The 12,807-nt window shown below is 33.3% G+C and overlaps 1 protein-coding gene and 1 long non-coding RNA gene across 2 annotated transcripts; one reads left to right on the top strand and one right to left on the bottom strand.

Moving 5' to 3' along the window:
* The first annotated feature begins 2,142 nt into the window (after positions 1-2,142).
* On the top strand, positions 2,143-3,076 carry LOC108332798 (uncharacterized). The gene is made up of 2 exons (XM_017568100.1): positions 2,143-2,277; positions 2,738-3,076. The coding sequence occupies exons 1-2, from the start codon at positions 2,143-2,145 to the stop codon at positions 3,074-3,076; spliced, it is 474 nt and encodes a 157-aa protein (XP_017423589.1).
* Positions 3,077-9,357: 6,281 nt separating this feature from the next.
* Positions 9,358-12,482, bottom strand: LOC128194622 (uncharacterized). The gene is made up of 3 exons (XR_008245996.1): positions 12,186-12,482; positions 11,172-11,254; positions 9,358-9,482 (listed from the first exon to the last, which is right to left on the bottom strand). It is a non-coding gene; the product is annotated as an uncharacterized LOC128194622 (long non-coding RNA).
* Between the last annotated feature and the right edge of the window lie 325 nt (positions 12,483-12,807).

Below are 12,807 nucleotides of genomic sequence, written 5' to 3'. Positions count from 1 at the left end.
AAGGACGTTCTTCGAATGGTCGGCCGAATGACGAAGATGGCTTCCTTGAGTGAACCACGAGGTTGGACCGCAATAATGGTGGAGGGAACATTGTGTAGAAGCAGTACAGGGAGTTGGGAGAAGGACTTAGGGGAAGAAAGAGTTGGGAGATTCTGAATATTGGGGGAAGAAGAGCTTTCGCGAAATGAGGGGGAGGGAAAAATTTTCTTATACACCACCCACTTACCGAAGGTCAAGTTCCTTCGGTAATGTCCCATGTCGATTATCGAAGGCCAAAATCCTCCAATTATGTACTACTTTACAGACCCTCGGAAAATCCTTCGGTAAATAAAGTTTACCGAAGGCCTAGGGGCCGTCGCTAATAGCCCGCCGATAAACAGTGAATTTCCTTTAGTGATTTACAGATATGTCAAAAATCGAGGTTGTCACTAGATAGAACTTTCAGTGCTAGGAAGAACATGTGTCTACCCTTTTAAACATGTATGAAGTTTCTACTAATCTCACATCTTCAAAACCCAACTCCGATACCAAGCAACACAGGTTGAAAACTGGATTCATGCGAACAATGTATGCTGACATACTTTATCAAGTGTTTTGTCTAATGACTTGTTCTAAGTTTACTATTCATATAAGGAAGAAAAAGAAATTTAGGATTTGTTAATTCTAAAATATATATTGTTGAATATGTCATTTGACAAAGATTCGTCATAAGAAACTACTACCACTAAGAGATGATTTCATATAAGAACATTAAGATCCAAATCAACGAGTATCACAAACTGGTTGAAGACATCAAAGTAGAGAACATAATTTTTCCTTATAAGTTTGTTTTAGAACTTCTAATCGAGAAATTGCCACATCCTAAACTGACTACAACCAACAAATAAAACATAAACATAAGCAAATGTCACTTATAGAGCTCATTAGTCACATCATAATTAAAGATACTAATAAGAAGAAGTGTATTACTACAAAAGCCAAATCATTATTTGCAAAAGCAAATATGGTAGAAGACAAACTTGTTCTAAAAAGGTACGAGAAGAAACCTGATCACAATAAAAAAACAACAATTTTCAAAATTTCTATCTTAAAGGATTTAACCTCATCTTTAAGAAGAATGAAAATTGCTTTGTATATAGAAAGTCGGGCCATCATGCACCTTAATGCAGACGTAGAGTATGAAACACAATCCTCCTAAGGCAAGTAAAGTCGAAGGGAAAGGTACCATTATTGCGGTCATTTCACAAGTAAACTTGATGACCAATATGAGAAAATATGTGGTAGACTCTAGTGCTACCAAGCACATATTTCCAAACATAAGTGTTTTTACCTCCTACACAAGTGTAGGAGATGGAGAAGAACACATTTATCTTGGGGATTCCAGGACAACTCATGTCCTAGGAAAAAGGAAAGTTATTTTAAAGCTTACATCTAAGAACACTTTGGCTTTGAGTTACGTACTACATGTGTCCTCTATTAATGTTAATATAATCTCTATATTACTACTGGAAAAAGTTGGGGTTATAGTGTCATTTAAATCTAACAAGATTGTTATAACAAAAACTAATGTTTTTGTGGGCGATGGGATATTGTGATCAATGTCTCTATGTACTTAATGTTTCTCAAATTGTAAATGAATCAAGTTCTTTTGCTTACATTATTGACTTGTATGATATGTGGCATGCTAGATTATTGCATGTGAACTCCTCATATGTTATGAAATTCCAACGACTATGATTAATCGACATGCATGATAAAAAAAAGTAGTGATTGTGATATATGTGTGGAATCTAATATAACAAAACAAACTTGTCATTATGTAGAATGTCAAACTAAATTGTTAGGGTTAATTCATACTCATCTAACTGATTTAAAATAAACCATGTCTAGAGGTGGTAAAAATTATTTTATTATGTTTATAGATGATTATTCTATATAGACCAAAATATACTTAATCAAACATAAGGATGAAGTATTCGATGTGTTTATAAATAATAAAACAAAGTAGAAAATCAATTTATGTCTGAGTTAATGCAGATGTCTGATTCTCATCACAAAAGCACTCAAGCTGCCGAACAATTTGATAGGTTGTCACAACAACAATGGAAACAACAACCCTCTATATCATAAAGATGGGCTAATATGGATGACACGCTTCAACAGTTCATACAGATGTCTGAGTCTCATCGTAAGAACACTAAAGCAGCATGCAGAAGGATGGAGGCGCATTGTAGGTTCATAATTCAGAAGCTTGATGATTTTGGGGGCAATATGGAAGTTAGCCCTAAAGAGGAGTGCAACACCGTTATCATTGAGAGTGGCAAGTTTTTATATGAGAGAAAAATAGAGATAAAAGAAGAAAGTTTGAGCAAAAAATAGAAGGATATAGAGGAAAAGAAAGAAAAAGAAGAGAGTGAGAGAAAAGAAAAGGAGAGGGAAAAAGAGGAAGAAGATGAGAGAAAAATAGAGAGAAAAGAAAAAGAAAGTTTGAGTGAAAAAGAGAAAGATATAGAGAAAGAAGAAGAAGAGAATGAGAGAAAAGAAAAGGAAAAAGATAGGGAAGAAAAGAAAAAAAATAGAGGAAGAGGATAAGAAGAAAAATAAAGAATTATATGAAAAACTTCTTCCCTACCCAAAGAATTATTCTAAGAAAGAGAAGGAAAAACAGTTTGAGCAATCCATGAAAATCTTCGAGGATATGGAGATTAAAATTCTTGTGACTAAGACATTGCAACAGGTACCTGATTATGTTAACTTCCTCAAGAAATTCAACAAAAAGAGAAAAAGTCCAGAGGAAGAAACAGTTGAGGTACAAAGCAATTGCAGTGTGATCTTGCAGAAGGCACTTCCTCCAAAAGCTAATGATCCGAAAAGTTTCAATATCCCATGCACTATTGGGAGTCATGAAAGAGGGAAAGCCTTAATTGATTTAGGGTCTAGTATTAACTTGATGCCCTTATCTGTACTTGAAAATATTACTGGTCTTGAAGTCAAGCCTACAAAGAGGAACCTGCTAAAGATAAGTTGGTGTGGAGACAGAAAGGAGAACACCAAGATTAAAGTTGGAATTGGGTGATCCAGATTGAGCTTAATGGTGTCAAGCTAGTGACGTTAAAAAAGTGCTTGTTGGGAGGCAACCCAGTCTCTGAATTTTTCTTTTTTTTATCTTTTATTTTGTTTTATTTTTTATTTTATTTTTTCTTTTTAACTTAGTTGTGTGGTTTGGATTTGATTTTGTTTTTGTGTGTTTGAATTTTTTTTAGGGTTATATGATGCTTCTGATGGCAGTAATGACAGCATCTACTGACGGATGCTGTTATGGAAAAGGACGATGATTAGACATCTACTGATGGATGTTAGGTGATTACGCATCTACTGATGGGTGCCGATAAAGATGAGAAAGATTGGTGTCTACTGAGGCATACCAATGAAGATAAGAAATATTAACATCTACTGATGGATGCTATGTGATTAGACATCTACTGATGGATGCTATTGACAGCATCTACTGATGGATGCTATGATGATGAAGATAGAGTCAAGCTAGTGATGTTAAAGAAGCGCTTACTGGGAGGCAACCCAGCTTTCTAAACTTTTCCTTTTGATTATTTGTTTTGTTTTTGTATTTTGCTTGAATGAATTATTCTGCATTGATTCAAGTGTGATTGTTTTGTGATGAGTATTGCTTTGTGAGATTCTGGTGTATGGATTGATGTTGGGATGATGCATGATGTGATAATATGCAGGTGATGGCTCACAATGTATAAAACAAGTGCTTGAGGTAAAACTTGATTGAGACATTGAGCAGGATGTTTTTCTGAATTCTGGAACTTGAGAGTTTACCTGTGTGAGTTTTGGGCTTCAGAGTTGTTGTAAATAATTGCTATTACTTTGGAAGCATGAATGATTTTGTCCAAATTTTTTGTGATTGAACTACTTGCTTACAGGTTTCATATGATCAACGACATCTTTTGTTATCCCTTATTCTTTTAGCCTTCAAAGAAAATTTTGTCCATTAAAAAGAATACAATTTTTTTTACCCTTTGAACCTTGAGTCTTATGCATGTTTTGAAAACCCTGTTTTAAATTCTTTAACTTGAGTTGAGGTGAGAATATTTGTGAGGTATTGAAAAAGGTTCAAGTCACTTTTCTAGGCAGTGAGCATTTGAAAAGCAAAAGCAATTGGAAATCAAAAGAAAAGAAAATGAAAAGAAAAATAAAAAGAAAGAAAAGAGAGCTCACTACAAGGGAAAAAGGTTGGGAAAGATCTTCTTGAAAAGAGAACTTGTGTGTAATTTTTAATTTCATAAATATCTTTCTTAACTCAAGGATTTTGCATTCCAGAAAAACCAATTTCCTTCTTAGCCCAGCCAAGTTACAATCCATGAAAAGCCCTTGTGATGAAAACTTGCTTGTGAGTATGTTTGATTGTGGTTAAATGAAAGGCAAGGTTAATTTGTGTGACATTGTGATAGCAGAGTGAAAAAGACACCAACATTATACACCTATGAGTGAGTGATACACTTTTGAGTGCTTGAGTGATACACTTTTGAGTGCTTGAGTGAAACACTTTCTTTGGTGAGGAGTAGTTCTTTGAGTTTCTGATTGCATCTCTTCTTGGTTGATTGATCATTCTTAAGGATAACATCTGTTGAAGTACATGAGCATTACATTGATTTTGATTGAATTAAGGCATCTGCACATCTTGACTGAGATCTTTATGCTGGATTAATAAAAGTGATTTCTTGTCTTGGAAGGAAAAGTTTTTGAAAAATGTTGAGTCATTGTAGTGATTGTTCTGAAAAGCTAAGTTACATTCTGTTTTGCTTGAGGATAAGCAAAGTTCTAAGTTTGGGGTTGTGATAACGGTTTAAAATACCGTTATCTATGATTTTGATACTAAATGCACCCCTTTTGACTCAGAAACTTGCTTTAACTCATGTTTTTGCTTTAGTTTTATGAGTAAGAGAGTTGAGGTTGAATTTGATGATTTTATGATTAACTCCCTTTGTTTTGATAGAAAATGAGTTAATACAGGAAGCAGAGATGAAGTGCTAAGGAGTTAGAGCTCAGAAAGGCCTGGAAAAGCACCTGAAGGAAGGACAGTACAAAGCTTGGGCGCCTTGCAGAGAAGCTCAAGCGCAGAAAATCGACGTCCGCCGCTCAGGTGCCCTCCTAGGCCGCCCGGGCGTCGGACCCCGAAGCCTAGGCGTCCAAACTAGAGGCTCAAGCCCTACAGAAATCGACGTCCACCGCCCGGGCGCCCTAAATGGGGCGCCTGCGTGTCGTGTTTCGCGGGTCAGGCCCAATTCATCTCATATTAAACAACATCTGTCCATCTTTGTGTTACTCTACTATTGATCAATTTGCATTCATATTTAATTTTATGTCTTTGCATTTGAAACCAACAATCTCGTTTTATTTAAGTCTTAATTAATTGAGTTATCACACAAATGTCTACTGCCGAGAGTCTTCAGGGGTACGATACTTGGTCTTACCATTTTATATTACTTGTGCGATTCGGTACACTTGCCGATCCATCAACAAGTTTTTGGTTTCGTTTCTGGAGATCAAAAATATTGTTAACAGGCAACGTTCGCGAGCCAACTTCAAAAGTTTCATCGACTTCCGTGATGGCTCAAACCCTTTTGTTCATCTTCTCTCACATAATAAAAATGCATTACCCAAGGCCATCGGTTCACCTCAACCTCCGTTCAAAACTCCAACTCACCAACAACATCGTGATTCAAATGTTATTAGAAACACCTTGGCTTCATCGTTCTTCCTTGCATTCTAATTTTCTATTCTTTCTTATTTTTTCTTTGCAAGGATTTAAGTTTTTCTAGTTTTAATATGTTGTGAATGGGTTTTGGGTATTGTGACGATGGATATCAAAAGGGGAGGGAGATTCAAAATGGTGATGGGTGAACAGATGAATTCCTCATCCTCAAGTGAAGGTCTGTAAAGGTGACTGTGAGTGAAGAGGGAGATTGGAACGACTCTGGGTGTGGTCTTTGTATCAGTTTGGGCACTTGATGAAGATGAAAAATGGATGGATTCAAAACTTTTGGAAGAGATGGAAATAAGGTAATAGGCAGTCGTTTTATGAGATTGATGAAGGAGGCTAAAACTTGTTATGCAAACATGTTGAAACGTGGGTGCTCTAATGGTGAATGAGAGGTAAATGGAGCTCTGTGTAGTGATTATTCCTCATTGATTATTTTATTTCCATTATTACATTCTGTTTTTGATATTTAATTGCAAATTATGCCAGTTCATACCAAGGCTGAAGAACATAAGCAATTACATTTTATAGAATCGCTTAATCAAAGACTGGTTGCCTAGAAACATCGGTTCTTTAAGTGGTTAGCTTTTCCTATGATACAAACACAAATGAAAAAGATTAAAGAATCTTCAATATTGCGTAATTAGAAAGTATATGGTGAACAATTTTCTCATTCTTTTTCATGTCTAAACCTACTTATTATTACTACTTTTAGCTGATAAATAACCTCTACCAGCATTTGTTTTTGAAGTGTTCATTAGGTTGCATGTCCTTATTTGCTTTTGCATATTCAAGATTCGGATTTGGCACTTTGTGACTGGACTAATATATGTCTACCATTTAGTGTTTAATTTAGTTTATCTCACTTAAAGGTTATCTTTCTTGTATTTGTACAAAAGGAAAATGTGAAAAATCAAAAGGAGCACTTAATTCTTTTGCTTGCGAATGTACATATACGACATGTTTCAAAACCTGATCAACAACCTAAGCTTTGATTTTATCTATTATTATGGCTTATGGCTTTATCATCTTATATAAACATACGTTTCCCCTTTTATTTTTTACATACAACACTTTCTTGTTTAGTTGGACAATCTGCTTTACATGAAGTGATGAAGAAACTCTTCATAAACTACAAAAAATGGTGCAAGTATTTAGGTAGCAAAAGTAGCCTATGGTGAGATTTGCATTTCTCAATTAGTAGTTGCTTCAAATATTAGTTTATTTGAGTGCAAAATTGAAATTTATGGTCTTATAAGTACCTAGTGAAGGTAGAGATCAATCTACGTTCAGACCTCAAGTCTATTGGCATTGTTAGAATCATCATATTATTTAACTTCATTTTTTGTAGATATTTAATAATTTATCCCGATTGAAAGGTAGAGAGATGAATTAAAAGCAAGTGAGTTTTCTTTTGAGTGTTAGTCATAACTTGTAAATATCGTACTTTACCATCTTTTGAAAACTATTTGTAAAAGTTATAAGGGTTGTATGTTTATGTATATATAATTTCATGTTTTAAAGTTTGTTAGACAACTTAATGTATGAATTCATTTGTTTAGGAATTGTTTCGTCTAGAAATATGAATTGTTAGAGATTTGCAAGTAAGTTGAATGGACAGAAAAATGATAAAACAAAATGAATCTAAAAAAAATCTAACTTACTATAACAGGTATGCAAGTACATGTTACTGAACTTATTATGATAGGTCTCAAAATACCTGTCATAATAAACTACACTTACTATGACAAGTTTTCAAAAATCTTTTATAATAAGTTGGACTTATTATGATAGTTACTCATTTATTAATCATAGTAAATTTAATTTACTATGACAAATTTTCACAACGTTAATAAAAGATTGAACTTTCTATAACTTCTACAACTATAACGCCATAATAACTATCATAAAAAAGTTGTTATTTCATAAAAGGTCATGTTTATAATAGTGTAGGTTTAATTTTGTTTATACTAAAAGATAACGAGATCAACATGATAAGATTGACATGGTATTGTCCTTTATAGGCCAACATGATCTCATCTCCTATAAAAGACAATATAAGATAGTTAAAAATGTATATAAACTATTATACATATTAGACAAAAATGATCTCAGATGATCTTTATCTTAAAACATTTAGGATGTCACTATAATATAATATGTGGATGAGAATATTGAAATCATACATATTATAAAATATAAAATATAAGGTGTATTTAATTCTTAGTATTTATCGTAGAATAAATCGGTGAGTGAAAAGTGTAGATTTTAGAGTGAGGTGGTTGGAGAAATTTGAGAAAAAGAGTCAAACTCATAAATGTTTAGTCGTTTGTGAATGACCATTTTTTTGAAACTCCTGATTATTTGGTTTTCAGTGCTTGCAAATTGCAATTCCACACATTTAATTTGAGTTTCAATTTTCCATGTTTTTCAAACCAGTGTCGCAGTAAATATCAACAACTTCATAAATTTCAAGTCAATTTTCTACAATAAAATGAACTTTCTCTCGTAATCATGTATTACTCCGCTATTAATTCACTAAGCACAACTTTAAAACTCTTCCTCATTTTCCTCACTCAAATAAAAATTTAATTTATATATATATATATATATATATACTCAAATAAGTTTTTATTCTTAATCTAATATCCATTTGTACTTTAAATATACAACATCTTTTCTAATTAAGTATTTAACAACTTAAATACTTTTATTTATTTTTTACTTTACTTACTTTATTTTTATTATTTACTTATCAGGTTATTTATAATATTTATGATGCTGAAAAATATATGCATTAAAGTATTTTTATTATTTGTCTCAACAATATACATTATCACATTATGAAAATAAATTAGTTGTTATGATATAAAAACTAAATAATTAACAAGTATTTTTAAATCAGTTAATAATACACTACAAAAAAGAAAGGCATTACCGAAGGCCAGAAGCCCTCGGAAACAACCCAAAACCGTCGGTAAAAGGTAATTACCGAAGGCTTATCGACGGCCAAAGAGCCCTCGGTAAATCCCTTGTCGCTAACATTTACCGAGGGCTTTTGCCCTTCGGTAATTACCGAGGGCCAAAAGCCTTCGGTAATTACCGAAGGGCTCCGAAGGGTAAAAGCCTTCGGTAATTATCCCTATTTTATTACTAAAACTAATGCTAAACAGTTATTTACATAAGAACAAGTATTTTTAAATTTATACCTTCCCACCCCACACTTAAGAGGCACATTGTCCTCAATGTGTGAGTGAGTAAGGCTTCCTAATAACAACACAGACAAACCACAGATATATACAGATCAAACATGTAGAATTAAAATTTAACAAGAAATATGTACAACAGAATCAAGAAAATTGAACACAACATGTACAAGAATAAAGTTGGAAAAAGAAAACTAAAACTACAAGTTACACTAAGAAGAAAATTTGTTCAAATAGGCCATTCTTTTCTTATAAACTAAAACTAAAACTACAAACTACAAACTAAAACTACAAGCCACTCTTTTCAAGAGTGTCTCCATTTCCTTGCCTTCCTCCTTCCCAGCTCTCTGCTGCAGCAACATCTCTCCTTCCACTAGCAGCTGTTGTGTGTGTGGCAGTAGGCTGGAGATCTTTCCAAGCCTTTCTGCACTTTCCTCCTCCTAAATAAATGCCTTAGTGTTTTTAGCTAGCATTCTTTGCTTCCTTTAATTCTGCACAACAATCAAGTTCAAAGTTAGGTACATCTGTTAGGACTCTTAGTTCTGGCTGTGTAACAGAATTTATCTCAGTGCAAATGGAGCAAGAACCAGATTCACAATCACATCTGAAATTTAAATGCATAAACAACTCAGGCAAAGCAATTGGAATTTCAAAGTTAGAATAAAATATATAAATAAAATAACTATGACATAACAATACAATAAAAATTACAATTGTCAAAGAAAAGCAAACATAGCATGATAAATAATTGATTTTGAATGTAATTATATATGGATTTGTGTTAAATATTTGAAGAACAGCAAACATAGCATGATAAATATTTGAGTTAAATAATTGAATCCCAACACTATGTTAATTTGAACGTAAACATAAGTTACCTTAATTAACTTATTTTTCTTAATTCCTTTTTCTATTATAATTTATATAGAAAATTATCATAAGAGTGGAGGCACACTAACCATAGCTGGAAGCAACTACTTCCATATGGAAATAATGGTTCTAAATATAGTCCAATTTAGATTACAGAAATTGATGAAAGAGACCTCATATAAAAAATAATCCATTATTCTCTCTAATTCTTTTGAGCAAAAGACAATGGAAAATGCTTATTATGGTATGAATCAGGTTCCAGACTAAGGTAAAGTAAGAAAGCTTCAATGATATTCAGAATAGGTCTATCTTGATTGAGAGAAGGATTGAACTTTAAGAAAAAGAGTTTGATGAATTCCAAAGAGCACTAGAGACCAAGCATTGAAGTATATTAGCCAAGCTTGATTTTAGATTATATCGAATCAAACCAAACGTAAAAAAAAGTAATTTACAATAAGTAATACAAAGTAAAAGTGCAAATTAAAATACAAGCAGTTAAAACCTTTAATAATTTAATTGATGAAAGTACTTAATGATTAGTGTTATAAAAATATATTCTGATTTAAGTTCTTTATATTTTCCCTTATGTATGGCATTGCAAGCATTCAGTTTCCCCCAGCTTGGTAATAATTTCACTAAAATTCATCTTTTCACTAAACTTGTTCAAGCATGCAATTTGAAGATGTTCATGAACAACACATTTAAGAACCAAAGCTTGATTTGTGAAAATAGTTCCAAAACAGAAGCAATAAACTAACCAAATATTACCAGTGCATGTACAAGTAAAAGCATGGTCATGCTAATAAATGCACTAAATATTCAAAAGAGATTTTAGCTAACTGAAATTGTCTAATGAGAACCAAGGAGAGAATTCTGGTTTCTCTAGATTTTATTCAATTAAAAACAGAGCTTTGAGTGACAACAAAAAAGTAATTTTCTCCCTGCATAGCAGCCTAAAACTAAAGAGTCCTCTCCCAATCCACGTTTTCAAGAAATCTGACACATACTGCATGATATGACAAAACAAATAGCAATTACACTACTTTCACCCAACAAAAGTGCATCAACATCTCAAAACACGGCATGAAAGTAAGCACTTAGGTGATTAACTGAGTTAACCAAAGCACACAGGTCAAATATTCAAGCAAAATTGAGTACAAAATTGGAAGTGCTACTGCAGGAATATTAAAGTTCATTCTAAGGTGAATGAACGAACTAAAGCAAGAAAGATATGAGTGGATAATGCAATTTTAATCATTTTAATTTTGCTATTTAAGGTAAAATAACTCATTCACAAAAAGAATCCTTACATTTGTTTCTGTTTAGTATGGAGATAAGACTTTTCACAGTATTTTGCAGCAGAATATAGTTGAGGCATTAGGTTCTTAAGTTCCTGAAATGATCACATATGAAGATTATATCAGTATTTATGCATGTTAAAACAATAACCACAACAACTCAAGAGAAACTAATCAAACATTCCACTAGAAGATCCTCGGCTATGTTAATCTAAAAAAGAGATAAGTATTCGCTAGACCTTAACTTAATTAACCGCATAAAGTGGTAACATTAAGATCTACAACTAACCACCTTTAGTTCAAGCCATTGACTTGACTCAATATTGTGTTCACCAATTCATTTTCCCTTCTAAGACTCCCAAGTAGGCATTGAAAGATATATCCCTTGACCATTTGATCCAACCAACACACTTTCACTAACCATGTCATGTGAGTGAGTGATCTAGTTACAGTGTTCATTCCAAATTGACCTGAAAATGGGTACAAGAAATTTCTACCCAAAAAACAAGACATGCTATGACCTTAAAACTTGTAATACTTCCTTTTATGTATTCACACCTTCTCTTTCTCACACTCACTCACAACTTCTAAAGGAATGTACAGGATATAGAAAACTAGAGAACTTCTCATTATTCTCTAAAAAATAGAATAGAGAAACCTATATATAATTTTAGCTTCCAACCAAACTGTTACCAAAATTAACTACCCAACATAATTCCTCTTTCTATTTTGTTCTTAAACAGTTATCACAAAACTCAAACACAAACCTGCCACAATCATATCTTATTTAGGAACGTAATTTCCCAATCTAAATCGAACAAATTTAACTTGAAACTATGTAAATCAAGGTCAAATCAACAAAAACATAAAAAACCCTTCGAGAGAAGTATAAGAATGATTCAGTTACAAGGGAAATGAACCCATACAAGGTACTTATCTACAGATGAAACCTTCTTATTGCAAAAACATGAACGTAAAAACACAGGAATCAATTTTGAAATCCTAACTCTAAAACGCAAAACTTACCTCGAAAGCAAAAGGGTCGACGATGCCAGCCTCTGCAAACCACGACCCCTACGAACTTAACAAGGCAACTTCACCCAAACACCGTCGTCAAGCCAACCTCGATGACCCACCACCACTACCGCATACACTAACTAGTACGACCCACTACCTTGTCGGAAACACCACAAACCGTACCTACGCAAACCACAAAACACCAGCCACCAACGAACAAAGCTTGGCGTCAACAACACGAGAACGCCTTAGGGCGACCAACAAACAGAGCTTCGCGTCAACTTTTGATCTTTGGCTTAGGGCAAGCGCGGAGCACTGTTGGGGAGAGAGGGAATTCTCAGATTTTGGTAATTTGGGGACGAAACCCAAAATGTTTAGTTAAAAGCATCGTGGAGATTTCCGAGGGCCAAAAAACCTCGGTAAATTATTTCACTAATTCATTACCGAAGGCTATAAGACCGTCCGTAAATACCCGTCGGTAATTAGCGTGTTTCCTGTAGTGATATAAATATGTTCATTTTATATATTTAAATTTAAATATCATAATGTATTAAATTTTCAATTTAGAAAAGTAATTTATTACATATTTAAATCAAAAATTGATAATATGGTATGACGTGTGTGTGTATAT

This window comes from Vigna angularis, chromosome 11, assembly GCF_016808095.1.
Source record: "Vigna angularis cultivar LongXiaoDou No.4 chromosome 11, ASM1680809v1, whole genome shotgun sequence".
NCBI classification, from domain to species: Eukaryota; Viridiplantae; Streptophyta; class Magnoliopsida; order Fabales; family Fabaceae; genus Vigna; species Vigna angularis.
Note: the sequence above shows the minus strand (reverse complement) of the source record. Positions and strands in the feature narration are given on the sequence as shown.